This window comes from Gorilla gorilla, chromosome 4 (genome assembly GCF_029281585.2).
Source record: "Gorilla gorilla gorilla isolate KB3781 chromosome 4, NHGRI_mGorGor1-v2.1_pri, whole genome shotgun sequence".
NCBI lineage: Eukaryota > Metazoa > Chordata > Mammalia > Primates > Hominidae > Gorilla > Gorilla gorilla.
In genome coordinates, this window is record NC_073228.2 from 79,099,451 (window position 1) to 79,116,730 (window position 17,280).

The following is a 17,280-nucleotide window of genomic DNA, read 5'->3' on the forward strand; positions in this document are numbered from 1 at the left end:
CCTGCTGCCTGGGAGGGGTGACATCATGGGACAAGCCCTGTGTGCTTGCTGGAGACCACTGGGAGCTGCGAGGAGGCCGAGTTCTGTTCCGTCTCCCAACAGCTGCCACCATGCCCCACCCTCACCCATGAGGAAGCCCCAGAAAACCCCCACCCAAGGCAGAGGCTGAGGAAGCCGGGCGGACGCCCAGCACGCTGTGGAGCCATGCAGGGGACCTTCAGAAAACACATCTCAACACAGGGGACCTCAAAGAGATCAAAATGCATTTAATGTGGTCTAGTCTCATCGCCTACGTCTTTAGATACTGCTATGTATTGAAAATAACATGAAAATTCTCCAGTTTCACCATTTAAAATAATTTGACATTCTATGACCTCACGCAGGGCAGACACCCCGTACAGGGGCCTCCCAACAGTGGCTCCTCCCCGCCCCCCAGGACCCTCTGGGTGGGGACCGCGCAGCACAGCACCAGCAGAGGCTCAGGGGGTGGCCACCGTGCTCTGAGCAGCAGGCATAGGCTGCACACAGACACACACTCAAGTACATGGTTTCACATGGGCACACACACAGCCTCCTACACACGAGCCGGACGCACACGCTCACCTCCAGATGCCTCATCCTGGAACACAAGCTCCGCTCAGGAGCAGACGTGCATAATCAGGGCAGAGGGTCGGGGACTGTGGGGTTCACCTGTGCCAGTGCCCAACCTGATGGGTGGGTGCCCACCCTCACAGCCCCCCTCATAGGAAACTTGCACACGGAAACACCTGGGGGTAGACAGACACATAACCACCTGCATACACACACACACACACACACACACACACACACACACGTATAGATCACGTATCTGTATTAGTAACCCAGTCATACACATGAAGAGCCGAGTGTGCATGTGTGCACCACACATGTATGCATGCAGGCTCACACAGGCACACGCCTCCACACACACACTCCCCAGGGGCCAAGTCTTCCTCGCTCCTGGCTCGTCCCATCCGCCCTCCCGCTTCAAGTGCACTAAAGAGGGAGACTATTTTGGTCTTTAGCACAAGCAATAAATAAATAAATAAATACGAGGGAAGGAAGAAAGAGGGCAGGAGAATCAAGCATCTGCCACCTTTGGGGAGATGAGGCGCTGGGGCTGCTCTCCCGCAGGGTGGGGGCTGGGAGGTAAGAGCACAGACCTCCAAGAGGGCCAGGGGGTGGGCCTGGGGTCCTCGGACTCAGCTCTGGGTCGGGGGAGTAGAAGGCTGTTTCACTGGCCCTGGAAGGGCACAGACCCCTACACCAGCACCAAGTGACCAGGGTCACCACTGTCCCTCAGCATGGCCATCAGGGAGGCGAAGTGTCAAGCTCTCCCCTGCCAACTTCACCCGAGTACCCAGGGCTAAGGCTGAGAAAGCCCCTAAGGCTTGTCGGGGCTAGGCCTGGGAGCAGGAACCAGCTGAGGCACCCCTGGCAGACCCCGAGAGGAAAGAGCTGCCTCAGCGGAATCTTCTATGCCAGAAATGAGTGTGGGGCTGAAGCTGGGGCAGGATGCTGAGTCGGGCCTACCCCAGGATGTAGGGGTCGCGTGTCTTGACTTCCATTGCCCCAGACCTCAGGGCTGACTCTTCAGCTGCTAAGGAGGAGAGGAGGTGGAGGGAAGAGGCAGACACCCCCACCCCAGGCCCCCAGCCCCTCTCTGTCTCCTGCACCCCACCCACTCACTGCATGACCCCCTCTGCTCTCTGCCTCAGCTTCCCCACTTGGGCCAGAGTCCTCGGTGCCTTCTGGCTCTGAGCTGTCTCGGGGTGCCTTCTGGCTCTGAGCTGTCTCGGGGTGCCTTCTGGCTCTGAGCTGTCTCGGGGGCAGAGTTGGAGCAGGAGACACATCCTTTCTGATTACCGGCTTCTGGAGAGGCCCGACTAGAGGAGAGCAGGTTTTCTCCGCAGCCCTGGGAAGGGCCTGGCTCTACCATGGACCTGACCCAACCAGCTGCCATGAACAAGATGGGGTGGCAGAGCCAGCAGTGACAACAAGTGGACCCCAAACCTCTTCCTGATGAGGGTGCCACAGTGCCTCAACCTGGGGGAGGGTGGTGAAGGAGCGGCCCTGGAAGCCTCGGCAGGAATTCTGTTCCATGGCTGGTTTCTGATTCAGCTTTGAATGAGCGTGGCCCTCCCCAGTCATCCCAGTTGGCAGGAGGGGGTGGTGATTCCTCTCCTTTCCTAAGATCTTTCCTCTGCCATTCAGCGCTGACCAGGGCCTGGCTGTGCCCTGCCTGAACTCCGCTGTGCTGCTCCAGGTGAGGGAGGGACAGGATGTGGTCCTATGTCAGGCAGACCTGGCCCCTGCCACCTTCACAAGGCAGACAGAGGGGCTGGAGGAACTTCAGCAGTGGAGGTATGGGAGGGGTGGGGTGGGACAGGGTTGGGGGGAGATGAGCAAGCCCAGAAAGAACAGGACAACCCGGAGTCTCTAAGGCACGACTCACACTGTGGGCCCAGTGGGGACGGGGCTGCCAGCTTCCTCCTAGCCTGGGATCCCGACTTCCCTTCCCAAGGAGTCATCCCGGCCTATGGCTCCTAACCACCCCTCACTGTGGAAGGGGCAGAGGCCTGGACAGAAATGGAGAGAGAAGCAAAACAGGAAAATCGAGGGTGGGAGGAGGAACCCTCGATGGCAGGTCCCATGCCTGGCCCTGAGACACATCTCTAAGGTACAAAGGCAAACTCTAAAAGCTCAAACCAGTTTCTTCCCAGCCCCACCCACCACCCCAATGACAGTAGAAAGCTTTTATTACGATCATTAACATGGTCTTGATTTTTCTATCACAAACAGAGCCTAGCTGGCTCGTGAGCTCGATGAAGTGCGGTCCCAGAGCACCCTGCTTGCCCAGGGACTGTGGTGCCCACACACACGGGGAGAAGCCGGTCCCACCTCGGGGAACCCTCTGGAGCCTCCAGCCAGCTGCTGCATCCTGGCAGACCCATGGAATTCTAATTGTTCTTTTTGCCCCCTGTGAATTAAAAAAAAATTTTTTCAATTGCATGGTAATTTTTTTTTTTTTTTTTTGTAAACAGTCTCACCCAAGCTAAGGTCAAGAAAGCTGAAACCCGGTGTTTCCCCCCAAGTTAAAAACCAGCAAGGAGCACCGCAGCTAGCCAGCCTTGGACAGCAGAGGCTGGGCCCACCATCGAGCTGAGCTGCTTCCCCGCAGGCTGCAGCTCCATCTTCAGGCAGAAGCCCTGGCCCCCGTGGCCTGGCCCCCCAGGAGGCCACTTCTTTGCCCTGAGCCTGTGATAGCCTCTGAGGCCGGGGGCTGCCGCTCTGGCTGCCCCCTCTCCGGCCAACCTTCTGAGGCCATTGCAAAGAAACATAAAACGACTAAAACGCTACTGAGTCTGCAACCCAGGGCACTGGGCCCGTTCTGCTCAAACCCGGGGCCCCTGAGCGACCGCGGGGCCTCTCCCCGGCCGGGGGTGGATGCTGCATGTCGGCCAAGGTTGGCTCAGATCTCTGACTCCCGTCTGTAGGGCCGCTGCTCCAGGACCCCGCCGCCAGCCTGGAGTCTGTCAAAGTCATGCCTGGCCTGGGGGCTGAGGCCGTCCCGGCTTCGGCCGTCCTGGTCTCCGTCCGCCTCATCCTCCTCGTCACGGCTCAGGAAGGCCAGCTCGTTCTCGTAGCAGAAGGAGTTGGCGCTGGGCAGCAGGAACTTGTTCTCTACCAGATCCTTCGCGCTGCAGCGGGGCGTAGAGGGCACCTCATAGGTCTTGTGGAAGTGCGAGTAGTCAATCTTGTACTGGTTCTTCTCCTCGAAGAGCACGGGCTCAAAGCGGTGACCCCACAGGATCTCATTGGCCAGGTAGGAGCTGCGGGCCTGGGTGGTCATGGCTGTGGCCTCCACCATGCCTTCCAGGATGACCACGATCTCAAAGTCATCCGTCTCCAGGTCCTGCCGGCTGATGCCGAAGAGCGGGCTGGCCTCATCAATCTCATGCAGGATGGTGATGGGCGACACCAGAAAGATGCGGTCCAGGCCCTTGTCGAAGCCCACATCGATGTCGATCTGGTCCAGCGGGATGTACTCGCCCTCCTCGGTGACCCGCGGCTTGATAAGCTGCGCGCGCACATGGGCCTCCACAATGTGGCTCTTGCGCAGGTTGCCCACACGCCACATGAGGCAGAGCTTGCCGTCACGCAGGGCCACCACGGCGTTGTGGCTGAACAGCAGCGTCTGTGCCCGCTTCTTGGGCCTTGCCATCTTGGCCATGATGGCACCAATCATGAAGGAGTCGATGATGCAGCCCACGATGGACTGGGCCACCACCATGAAGACGGCCACCGGGCACTCCTCCGTCACACAGCGCAGCCCGTAGCCGATGGTGGTCTGCGTCTCGATGGAGAAGAGGAAGGCCGCCATGAAGCCGTGCACCTGCATCACACAGGGTGTGCGGCCGCGGCCCTCAGCCGGCTCCAGGTCACCGTGTGCCACAGCGATGACCCAGAAGATGACGCCGAACAGCAGCCAGGAGGCAAGGAAGGCCAGCGAGAAGATGAGCAGCATGTAGCGCCAGCGGATGTCCACACAGGTGGTGAACATGTCAGCCAGGTAGCGCTGTGACTTCTCGTCCATGTTGGCGAACTCAATGTTGCACTGGCCATTCTTCTTGACGAAGCGGTTGCGGCACCTGCGCCGCGTGTGCACCTTGCCATTGCCGAAGCCGTTGGCGCCCGACATGGTGACCAGGTGCAGCCCGTCCTCCTCCGATGACACGATGCTGTAGGGGTTGGCCCGGCTGGCCGCGGTCATCCCGGGGGTTGGGGGACCCTGGCTCGCCCCCAGGCTAGCTCCAGGCAGGGCGGCTCCTGCAACAGAGAGGACAGCATGTCTGGCTGGGCTGGTGGCTCCGGGCTCCTCTACCCCCATCCCAGGGCCCCCAGACATGACTGGAGGACGCTTCCACCCTGATTGACCCACGATCGTGCTCTGGTCTTGCCTATGCCAGCTCCCCACTCTGCCTTCCCAGTGCGAGTGGCCACCCCCTTCGGGCCCCCAGCAGCTCCAGCCAAAAACTTCAGCTCCACACCTCACTCCCACACTGAGGGCTCTGAAGAGTCTATTTAGGATCCGACCCCTTCTCCCACCCTCAAGGCCTGAATCTACCAGTGCCTGCCCAGCCAGTTCGGGGCACAACTTGCCAGCCTCTCTGCCTCTGCCCATGGCCCCCCAGTCTCCATGGCAGCCACAGAGGGCCTGTGGAAGCTGAGTCTGTGCCTATCCCTCCCCTGCTCAATGCCAGAGGCCCCCCAGGACATGCAGGACCTGCACAGGGAAGCTCCTGACCCCTCGGACCTCACCTCCCAGCCTCCTCCAGCGGACTCCCCTTCCGGCCACAGCCCCTGGCCCCAGGCTGTCCCTCAAACCCACCCTGGACACCCTCCCGCAAGACATCCTGCCACTGCCTCGCCACCTTGGCACCAGAGGCCTCCTTGTGCCCCAGGAAGACCCGTGTCCCATCCCTGCTATATCCACAGCACTGCCCTTTCTAAGGGCACAATGGCGGCAGCAATAACAGTAACGTAGCCGGGGGCACTCAACCATCAACCCAACCCCGAGACCACCACTCCCTAAGGGTAGCACATTTTCTTTTTTTCTTTTCTTTTCTTTTTTTTTCTTTTTTAGACAGAATCTTCCTCTCGTCACCTAGGCTGGAATGCAATGGCACGATTTCAGCTCACTGCCATCTCCGCCTCCTGGGTTCAAGCGATTCTCCTGCCTCAGCTTCCTGAGCAGCTGGGATTATAGGTGCCCGCCACCACATCCAGCTAACTTTTGTATTTTAAGTAGAGACGGGGTTTCACCATGTTGGCCAGGCTGGTCTCAAACTCTTGACCTCAGGTGATCCACCTGCCTCGGCCTCCTGAAGTGCTGGGTTTACAGGCGTGAGACGTTTTCTCTTTTGCTTCTTGTTGTCCTTCCCAGAGCCTAGAATGCGGCCTGCCACCCCTGTCGCCACCCACTTTGAACACCCCAAGCTGGGTCCCACCACCCTCCTGACACCCACATGCCCCACTCTACAGTGTCCACCCACATGCCATGCTTGCAGCTTCTTGGTCAACAGCAGTGCCAAAGAGGGTAAGATCTGGCACCCAGACATGGGCTGCTCCCTGGCTGACCTCAGCCGAGGGCCCTCCCCAGCCCCTGCTTCCCGCATCTCTAAGGAAGATTGCAAGGCTGCTACCCTGGCACCTGGGCAGTGCTCAGGGGTGTCACCTGTTCCCAGCACCACCCTCAGCTCACTGCAGGCAGCACCTGGCTCCAGGCCAGGCTACTGCACATTCAGGCACCCCAAGACAGGCCCCGCAGCAGGGCATCCATGCCAGCCAGAACAACGCCTGCTCTCAGCCACTGACGTGCCCACCCCCGGGACACACAGGCTGTGCTGCCCCCACTAAAGGCCCCACACTGGCCTGTCAGTGACAGGCTAGGGCATCTGCAAGCTAGGGGCTATGGCACCGCCTGGCCCACAGCCACATCTGGATGGCAGCCTGCCTTGGCTGGGCTAGGCTGGAAGCAGGGAGACCTGGGCCTTCCAGCATTAGCCCCACACGGAGGAGCTGGACAGGCCCACCCCTCCCCGCCCACAGGGACCCAGCACCCCCAGTCCCAGTCCAGTCACACCATAACCTCAGAGCTAGACAAAGCCTTGTCCCTTCCACACCTGCAGCCACGTTTCTCAGTTACGAAGACACTGAGGCCCCAAGAGAACATCCTGGGGGGCTGGCACCACTGTGGACCGGGCGCTGCACACAGCCTTCTGCAGGCCTCTCAAGCCCTCCAGGGAGGGGTGGGCCACCCTGCTTTACAAACAAGGACCTGGAGGCCCAGAAGCCAGAATGGACTTGTCCCAGTCCCATAGGCAGGAGGCAGCAATGCCAGGATTCAGCCCCGGTCTGTGTGACCCAGCTTCTGGCCACGTCCACACTAGTCTGGGCCTCGGAGCGGGCGCGGCCTCTGACCTCTGCTCCAAACACCTGAGCAACAGGTGATGGTGGAGCCGCCTGCCCGGCCAGGCTGTGGAACACTCCCAGGGGCTGCCCGGTTGCTCAGCCCCCAGCCGGCCAGTCCGAGCAGCACACAGCAACTGCCGCCTGAGAGACACAGGGAGAGCAGGCGGGGTCCTGGGCGCCTTGGGGGACAGACCCATCAACAGCTGCCCTCAGATCATCCTCTCAACAACCTGGGGGTGCAGCCACCATCCAGGTTCAGAGAAGTTAAGTGACTCCCCCCAGGCCACACAGCCATTAAGCAGGAGAGTTGAGTTTTAAACCACCTCTAGTGCCGTCCCCCACCATGGGCCCCCAAGCTCTGCAGGGATGCCTTTCCCTACTCTGCCGTCCTCCCCCAACACCGCTGCGGCTGACCACCTCACCATGACGCTGAGGAGCTGGGACGCAGGGCCGGAATGGTGGACACTGCTTCTGCCTGGGCCTGGAGGTAGGGAGCCGGCGGCAGGGGGGACCCCTGAGGCTGTGCTGGGAAGGGGGCTCAGCCCCAGATTCCTGGACCCTCCAGAAGGAGGCAGCCAGGGCCGGGGCACTCAGACGCCGGCGTGAGGCCACCAGCTGACAGGGGCTGGATTTGTGTGGCCCAGGGGCCTTGAGGGACTTCCAGCGGGTCATGGCTGCTCCAGCCCCTGCTCCGAGCAGCTCAAAGCCTGCAAGGAACAGAATCACAAGAATTAAAGGCCAGAGAGCCCGGTCTGCATGTGCTCCCAGCAGCTGGCGGCCTCGAAACTGGCCAGCTACCAGACTGGTGAGGGTGCTGCCACAGCTCCTGGCATCTCTGCCAGGGCTGGGCACCCCAGACCTGCCCAGATGGTGTCATACAGGCTTGGAAACCCCCACTTCTGTTGACGTTCCTCTCTGCATGGTTTTACCACACAGAGAGCATCAACAAGGTCAAGTTCATGCCCCACTCCCTCATTTCTCAGAGCCAAAAACTGACAAAGACGCCTGTCCCAGGACCCCTGGAAACTGAGCAGAAGAGAGAGTTGGAGCCCAGAATGTCAGTCCTCAGCCTCACACAGCCCTGCTCTGCCGTGTATGCGTGTGTGTGTGTGAGAGAGAGAGAGAGACCCTCCCCAGGGGTGCTGGGAGCCCCCTCACTGGGCACTTGGTGAATACAGCACCACAAAGACAGACCCAAAAGGGGACCCTGGCATAGAAACCCTAGCACCACAAGCTAGACAATGTCACAAGAACACTCCTGCGTAAACACAGGTGTGGCAAGAAGTTACACAACCATGCGGCCTTCAAGGTCGCAATTTAAGAAATATAGGACAATATCCTCCAACAGGGACACACAGGCCTTTTTGGCTCTTGCTCAATGGGGTGCATACGGTGAAATCAGACAAGACATGAAATCAGAGAAACTGTTTTGCTGGAAGAGGCCTTAGCAAGCAAGAAGGCTGGCTCCCCATTTCACAGATGGGAGAACCAAGTCCAAAAGAGAAAAAGAGACTTGTCCCAGGTCACAAAGCAATTCAAGGGCCAAGACAAGGTGCTCACTACTAAAGTTAGGACCGTTTTCCGCAGACACCCAGGTTGGCCTGCCAGGGTCCCAGGGTCGCCGGGAGGAGAATGGGAGAGGGGCGCTGGGGTACACTACCTGAGCTAGACAAGGCGGTTTCAACACCAAGGGGCAGTGAAGCAAACCCAGCAGGGAGAGAGCAGGCAGTGGGGAGAGAGCGCGGGCCCGGCAGACCCCCGGAGATCCCTGCTTTCCTGCTGGCCACAGTGCCTACAGACGCAGCCTCCCAGCGACCAGTCCACTTGAAGAACAGACCAGGGCCTGGGCTGGGAGCTTTTAGAGAGGATGCCAGACGGCAGCTGCCACGTGACCTAAGGGTGGGGTCCAGGAGTCACCGGGAGGTGCTTCCGGATGGAACTGGATGCCCCATGCCCACTGCCCTGAGGCCCTGGGCTTCTCAGGTTTTGGTGACATCCGGGAGGAGCCCAGGGCAAGGCCTGGACCCACATTCCCAGACACCAAGAAAGCACTGACCGGAAGGGAGAGTGCAGGGGCCTGCATCACCCAGGGTAAGACATAGGGACTCGGAGGGGGAGGTGCCAACAGCCCCCATCCCTCATGCAGAGACTGTTCAGCTAGCTGGGGCGCCTCACGAGGCACGAACACAGCACTCAGTATCTATCAAGTGCTTACTACCTGCCACGTGCTCTTCTAAGAGCTTTAATAAACTGATTCATTTAATCCCTTCCATCACACTGTGATTATTATGCCCATTTTCCAGATGAGCAGACGGAAGCCTAGGAAGGTTGAGTCACTGTGAGGGTTACACAGCCTTTCAGGAGTGAAGCTTCCAGGCTGGGCTGTAGGGGTGAAACCAGTGCCCCACAACACCAAGACCTGAGGCCTGACTGTGTGCGTGGCACTGCAATCCTTTTGGTCCCAAGCCCCTGCAATCCCAGGTGGTGATGAGATGTAGACTGCCGCAAATCGGCACTCAAAAGCACAGGTTCAAGGGCCCTCACCAGCACTCCGACCCACGGCCACTCACCCTCATTCGGAGATGGGGCACTCTACCTCATGATCAAGCCTCACCGTTGGAAGACGCCTCAGAGATCACTCAATGCAGGGAAGGCTGGCGCACACCTCCCCGCCCAAGGTGCCTGCTCCAGCCTCGCCCAGGCAAGCACCATTCCTCAGCCACAGAGCTTCATCCACTGCATCCAGGGCAGCTCAGAATCTTTCCTAATCCAGGCACCATTCATCAGATGCAGCACTGGGGCCTGGAAAGCCCAGCCCTTTCTTTGCAGGTGGGGAGACTGAGGCTCTGAGCCAGTGGTGCTCTTGCTCCATCACATAGGGTGTGAGAGGCAGGGCTGGCTGCAGGGTTAGGGGCTCTCCCTCATGCCAGGCCCTGCCCAGGGTATAGGACCACATCAAGGCTAGGCTGGGCACAGGCAGCCAGGAGGGGCACTCCTGCCAGAGCCGGGAGTGGGAGGCAAAGACGTGCTGGGCACCGTGGGGGCAGTGAGGAAGCTTGGCTGGATGGGGGAGAACCCAGGCTGGTGTGGAGGGGAGAGGGAGAGTGGTGGGTGGCATTCCTATGTCTCATAATCTGGGAAGAAGATGATGACCTCTTACACCCAATCCCCTTTCCAGGCCAAACTTCCCCACCAGAGACGCAGCTGACCTCTGTCCACCAAGCTAACCCATGGCCCTCAAACATTTGGGTCCAATGCCATGACGGCTTCCTATGCCAAATGCAGGCTAGGCCCGAGGAGAGAGGCAGCAGCAACACATCACTGTGTGCAGGGCATGGGGTGGTGGGCGCCCCACTGATATCCTAGGCCCTTACCACCTCAGGCCCACCTGTCTCAATTCCTACACCAACCACAGTGTCTCTCTGCCCAAAAGCTCTCTCTAGCCATGGGCACGCTCTGCCCATTCAGAGGGCAGGCTGAGGAGCTGATGCTGCCAGGACAGCTTTCAGTCAGTGACTGATGGGAGCAGGTGGCTGGGCCCCAGCAAGATGCCCCTGGGAGGGGCACTGCTTCCCTGGCCTCCCCAGCGGGAGTTGGCTCCAGTGCCCCAGCAGTAACTGTATCAATGACATGCCCTTTATCACTTCCTTCTCTTTCTCACCTCATTTCCTTATTTCCTGGGATCACCTCCCAGGAAACTACTTGCGCTGGAACCTTTGTCTCCTGGGCCTTCCTCATAGGGTCTCCAGTAGCCTCTCCACAGCATAGGCTCTTGAACCCTGGCCTCCCCTCCTGGATGCCCCACAACGCCAAGTCTCCTCCTCCTCTTCCTCCTCCTCCTTCTTCCCCACAATACTGAGCCGCCTTCTCCTCCGCCTCCTCCACCTCCTCCTCCTCCCCGGCCCCCTTTAGGATCCTCTAGCACTGTGCTTTTCCCGTTCAGGCCAGAAGCTACTTCCCACCTTGTGTGAGAGTTGATCTTGCCCAGGCCCCATCTCTGACCAAGCTCAGAGGCCTAGAGAGGCTGATGCAGGTATAGCAAAGAGGGGCACCCAGGAAATGCACTCCAGCCAGATGAAGGGTGAAGGACTAAGCAGCTGAATGGGATGGATGAGGAGAGGGGTGGAACAGTGATTGAATCAACAGGTGGGTGGTCGGGCAGATGGGTGGATAAATCGGGTTGACAGATAGGTGGGTGGACGATAGAGGTGACCAGATAGATGGACTGGCTAGGTGGGTGGAAGGATGGGTGGATGGATGGTTGAGCAGATGAATGGGTGGGGGAATGGGTGAGGAACGGATGGGCGAGGGGATGGATGGAGGGGTTGGAGGCATGGGTGGGTGGATGGAAGGCTGAGCAGATAAATGGGTGGGGGAATGGGTGATGAAAGGATGGCATGGTGGGTGGAGGGGTGAAGGATGTACAGATGAGAGTCTGGTGGAAGGAATGCCTAGATGCACAAGAGCATGTCAATGACTTCACTCTTACCTCTTGAGTTCTGTCTTCTACGTAATGGTGCTGAGTGGGCACGGTACTGTCTTCAAGGCTGAATTAGTAGTGGCTGCCATTTCCCAGGCACCAGCTGGAAAGGATCCAGTCACTAGAACATCCTAAAGTTAAAAGAGTAAAGCCAAGTTACTGCAGGCGGTGCTGCTCTTCTCAGAGGGGCTCACAAGTAAGACATAACCACATGAACCCACATTTCTGCTCACTTCCCCAGGGCCCCACAGGAGGTGGAAGGGCCTCTGGCCTGCACCTTTGATGCCCCACACCTTCACAGCATAGCAACCATCCAGAACCAGAGAAGAGCAGAACAAGATGGGGTGTCAGAGAAAAATGACAGCTGACAATTATTGAGTGCCCATTGCATGCCAGACACTATAGTAGGCATTTTACATACATCATCTCACATAATCCTCACAATTCCACAAGGTTGGAACTATTATTGTTACTATTCCAGAGAAGTAGTTAATGTGGTAATTCTCCCACTGTCACGAAGGAATTCAGGCCCTCAGCCTGTACTCCCAGCCACCACCTGCAGAACCTTCCCAACGCCAACCTTGGAGCCAGTTGTGAATAGCTGGGTGGGTGGATGAATGAATGGGTGGATGGATGGATGGATGGATGGATGGATGGATGGATGATGGATGGGTGGGTGGATAAATGAATGCAGGGATGAATGGGTAGGTGGATGGATAAATGGATGAGTGGGTAGATGGATGAATGAATACATGGGTGGGTGGATGGATGGATGGGTGAATGAGTGGTTGGGTGTGAGGGTGGATGGCTGTATGGAGGAGAGGATGGATGAGTGGATGAATGGGTGAATGGATGAGTGGATGAATGGATAATAGGATGGATGGATGGATGGATGGATGGATGGATGGATGGATGGATGGATGGTTGGATAGATGGATGGATAAGTGTGAAAGTAGATGATTGGATGGATGGATGAACAGAAGGGTAGATGGGTGGGTGACTGAGTGGATGGGTAGATGAATGAATGGAGGGATAGATGGGTGAATGGGTGGATGGATGGGTAATGGGTGGGTGGATGGATGGATAGACGAATGGGATGGATGGATGGGCAGATGATTGGGTGGATGGATGGGTGAGTGAATGAGTGGATGGGTGAGTGAAGAAGTGAATGGATAGAGGGATGGCTGGGTGGATGGGTGGGTATATGGTTGAGTGGGTGGATGAACAGATTAATGGATGAATGGGTGATGGGTGCATGGATGGATGGATGGATGGAATGTTGGGTGATGGATGGGTGGAGTGAATGAGTGGATGAGTGGATGGGTGGATAGATGGACAGGTGGATGAGTGTATGGGTGGGATGGGTGGGTAGAGAAATGAATGGATAGAGGGATGGAAGGGTGGATGGATGGATAGATGGATGAATGGATGGGTGGGTGGATGGGTGGGTAGATGGATAGATGGATGGGTGGATGGGTGGATGGATGGGTGGGTAGATGGATAGATGGATGGGTGGATGGGTGTGAGGGTGGGTGATGAGTGGGTAGATGGATGGATAGGGTGTTTGGGTGAGTAGGATAGATGACTAGATGGATGAGCAGGTGGGCACATGGCTAACTACATGGATGGGCACACATCAATAATTTGCCAGAGATTTGCCTTGGGTACACATACATCCTACATGGTCCCTGCAATCCCAAAGATGCAATTTCCCCACCTGTCAAAGGGGTCCCCCTGCCTTCCTATCCAGTGTGCCGTGAGAATCAGAGAAGAGGTTGGTGGGAAGGGGCTCTGAGGATCTCCACAGTGAGCCACCTGACATGCTTCTCACCTCCGCACCTCCCAGCCAGGGAGTTCATGGGGCCTGCCCTTTCCAAGGTTACAGCCAAGGCTGGTTTGTCACACTGGTTTTTCTGGCTGGAATTAAGGCAACTGTTGGTGAGTCACCCCCACCTCATCAGCCTCCTGGGACAGGTGACAGTGGTTTAGAGGCACACAGACCTAGATTCAAATCCCAGCTCTGCCCCTCATAAGCTGTGTGACCTTGAGTGAGTCACTTCCCCTCTCTCAGCTTGTTCTGCCTGCCTGGCCTGCCTGGTCTCTAGTGGCCCTTCAGTCCCTCTTCACCCTCCAAGTCCCCCAATCCCCAGCCCCTGCTTCCCCATCCCTCATCATTCTGGGAGCAGAAGCCACAGGCCTACACTTTGCCTCTCTCAGCTATTCCACCCTCAAAACTGATGGGGACACAGAGGTTCAGAGATGGATGGGTGGATGGATGGACAGCTGCAGAGGTTCAGAGAGGTTCTGTCACAAGCCAACATCACACAGCTGGGGACCTCCACGGCAGGGACTTGGGTCCACACCCTTCCCCGAGTGAGCCAACACTGTGCTTGGCCCTGCATGCTTGGCAGCTGGCTGCAGTCATCCCGATGCTCACAGCCCTGCCTTGGAGGAGGGACAATTCTCCCCTCTGGACAGACAGGAAAACTGAGGCTGAGAGAAGCTAAGTCACCTGCCCAGTCACCTGGAGCTGGAACTCTGAGCAGCGAAGGTCGGATATTGCCACAGGGCCATGGGAAGCCAAGCAGGGGTGGGGGCCAGAAGTGTGGGCAGCAGCCCCTATCCATGTCCTGCTGGTCACCTGGCTTGCACCAGGCTCTCCCAACCTCGTTCCTCACTCCCTACTACCTGGAAGGGGCATTCCCCAGACCACAAATCCAGCTGGATTTGTTCTTATCTAGGAGGAAGGCAAAATTGGCTCTATTCCACACAGGGGTACTGAGAAGTGGAGCAGAGAAGCGACTTGCCTGAAGTCACAGGGCAGGGCAGCACCCTGCAAACAGAAGCCAGCCTTCCAGATGCCCTGGCCAGAGCTCCCGCCACCTGCAGGGGCCACAGCAGCCGCCATGTGAGCTCACCCCGCCAAGTCCCACAAATGCTTCCCGGGGTTATGGTCACAATCCTGGATGGGGAGGTGGGCTGCAGGGGCAGTGCTTCCTCATGACCACGACTGAGGGCCAACAGGCCAGGCTAGCCCACAGCATCCCGCAGGGGAGGGCAGGGCCTGGGCTGAGGCTGGGGCTGAAATCCCCCACGGAACAGGGCAAGGCACTTCCCCTTCCTGAGGCTCAGCTTCCCCTGAAAAACGAGGCTGGTGACGCCTGCCAGGCCTCTCAGAGGATGTGCCATGAAATTGAAGGTGGTGACGAAGCTGCAGTCCGGGCACTGGGCCTTGCCCCAGTGGGTCTCTGGGAGGTGGCAGCTGTCACCCTCCCTGGAGAGGCCTGGCAGCCCCCCAGCTCACTGGGGCCTGAAACTCCCCATCTGCAAAATGAGGAGACCCCACACACCTCGGGAGACTGTCACGAGGGTAAGCCAAGCCCTGGCTTCAGTATCTGTCCCACAGAGACTATGCAGCAGTGTGGGTCCTGCAGGCGTTCACTGTGACGGGCGTTCCTGACACCACGTGGGCACTGAAAGCAGAAACAGGCTTCCCAACAGGACGGAAAGCTGGCTGTGCCCAAGCCTCCCTGTGGCCTGCTGGATGTCCTCAGAAGCCCCCCTGGCCCGCAAGGAGCCACAAAACGCACAAGGGCAGGATCTGCCTCGCTGTTCCATGCTCGGGATGCGCCCGGCCCACAGAGGATGCTCAGAAAGTGGAAGCTGCAGGAACCTTGAGTGACACTGACCCCTCACATTCTGTGGTGTAAAGATGGGGGCTGGACATATGGACCCCAGGAAGAGGCTGCACCAAGCTGCCAGAAAAGGCAAATGTCCACCCTTAAGCCCTGAGGTGAGGCCAGGTCAGAAGGTTCTGGCCCCACAGGGTGGACGACAGTCACACCAAACACCAGGGAATGTTTCTGATGGTATTTTTATCTTGAGAACATCCTTCTTCACAGAGGGTGGGGGCAGGAGGGAGAGAGGGTGTCCTTGGCCCCAGGCCCCTGGGAGAAGCAGAGAACAGAGGCCCTGCAGTAGTGCCCTCTGCTGGGGTGGCCATCGCAGACACTGCCCCATCCCTGGGCTCCATTAAGTCCTAGGAACAGGGGAGACCTGGAGGGTCTTGGGGCCCTTCTAGGACTCCTGGCTCTGCCCCAACTTGCTGTGTGACCTGGGGCAGGGCTCTGTCCCTCTCTGGGTCTCCCTCTTCAAGTCCTCACTGGGCACCGAGGACTTGAAGAGGAAGTACTGGGCGCCTGCCTTCATGGGGCACCCTGCCTCACAGGGCAGACGGTGAGAAGTCAGCAGTCACAACACGCTGGGCCCTCGGGAGCCCAGGGGAGGTGTCTAACCCAGTGGCAGGAGGGGTGCTTCCTAGAGGAGTATCTGCCAGTGGGGAGGCAGCAGCGAGCAGCAGGGGAGACAACCCCGCCTGAGACCAACCATAGCACAGTGACACAGCTAAGAGCACCAGAGTCCTGCAGTCTTGGTGCAGATTCCAGCTTCACTCTCCAGGCACTGGGCCTTGGGCAAGACCCACCCTGACTGTGTGCAAACCAGGGGGCTGGCCCAGCTACTCCACAGAAGCCCTGCCAGCCCTCCATTCCAGGATCTAAACTATTCGGGGTTTGTGGGGAAGGTGTGACGAGATGGGCACAGCCTTGCCACCATCATATCAGGGAAGCTCAGCGTGTGCAGGCACAGAGGCTGAGGCATCACCCCAGGAGGCCTCGGATGTCATATTAATGAGCCTAGACTTGATCCCAAAGGCAATGGGGAGCCCAAGGGCCATAAGAGAGCTTGAAACTATAAGAGTTCTGGGGCAACAAAGCATGAATTCAAATCCTGTCTCCATCCCTTCCTGTGTGGCCTTGGGCAAGCCACATAACCTCTCTGAACCGCAGTTTTCTCACCTATAAAATGGAACTAATCATAGCAGCTATCTCATGAGGTTGCAATGGGGTTTCCATGAGTGAACACATGGAGACTGGCCAGCTGGGAACTCCCTGTCCCCCCACCCTCTCCCTTCATCACAGCTATGAGCCTCTGCCTCACCCTGCAGAGAGTCACAGGCCCTTTTAGGGCCTCAGCTGGACCCCACTCCAAGCAAGAAGGAATGATGGGCAGGAACCCCAGCGGGAGGCACAGGTCAGCAAAGGCACCCTGGCTTCTGATTTTCATACAGCTGTAAATTTTCCAGCTTCAACTTAATTTGAGTCTCAGACACGTCCTGAGCAGCCAGCATGTGCACAGGAGAGCAAGGACCCAAGGTAAGGACACAAGAAGCATCCTGGGACCAGAAAGACCACCAAAGGAAAGGCTGGGAAATTTGCCAACATAAAAATATGTATGATGTTGTCAAAACCAATCGTAAGTAAAAGAAAAGAAAAATAATGTGTTTGTTTAAAAAGGACACATGCTTAATATATAAAGAGTTCTTCTGAATCAATAAGAAAAAAAGGACACAGTAGGAATGAGCAGAGAGCTAGGGTTGGGCTTCCAATGTCTCTGGAATGTCCCACACCTCAGAGCCTCAGCCAGAGCTGGCCCCTCACCATGAAATGCCTTTCTCTGCCTCTCAGAATGCAATGCATCCGCCAAGCTCAAAGGATGCCTCCTCCATGAAGCCTTCCAAGATTTCCCCAAGTCCCTTGCTCCTCCGTGAGTACTCCTAGCGTGTTTCTTGAGCCCCTAGGACCCAGTACTTGGCTTCTGCTCACTGCATCACAGAAGTCCCAGGTGGGGTGGCCCAAGCTTCTTTGAGAGGAGGAAATGAGGCACAGAGAGGAGCCATGCCCAAGGTCACCAGTCTGAGCCAGAGCTGGGCCTAGCACCCAGGTGTCCTGCCTCAGTCCCTCTGT

At 57.8% G+C, this 17,280-nt stretch overlaps 1 protein-coding gene across 2 annotated transcripts in view; it reads right to left on the reverse strand.

The window, feature by feature from the left end:
- Positions 1 to 246: 246 nt before the first annotated feature.
- KCNJ12 (potassium inwardly rectifying channel subfamily J member 12) overlaps positions 247 to 17,280 on the reverse strand; it is a 43,806-nt gene continuing 26,772 nt past the window's right edge. The window contains exons 2-4 of one of the 2 annotated variants that reach the window (XM_055385914.2): positions 11,486 to 11,607; positions 7,419 to 7,703; positions 247 to 4,851 (exon numbers count right to left, since the gene is read on the reverse strand). In XM_055385914.2, coding sequence (XP_055241889.2) covers positions 3,494 to 4,851; positions 7,419 to 7,668 — 1,608 coding nt within the window. In that variant the 5' untranslated portion in view covers positions 7,669 to 7,703; positions 11,486 to 11,607 and the 3' untranslated portion in view covers positions 247 to 3,493. The remainder of the gene's footprint in view (positions 4,852 to 7,418; positions 7,704 to 11,485; positions 11,608 to 17,280) is intronic. The other variant, XM_055385915.2, reaches the window with a different exon arrangement.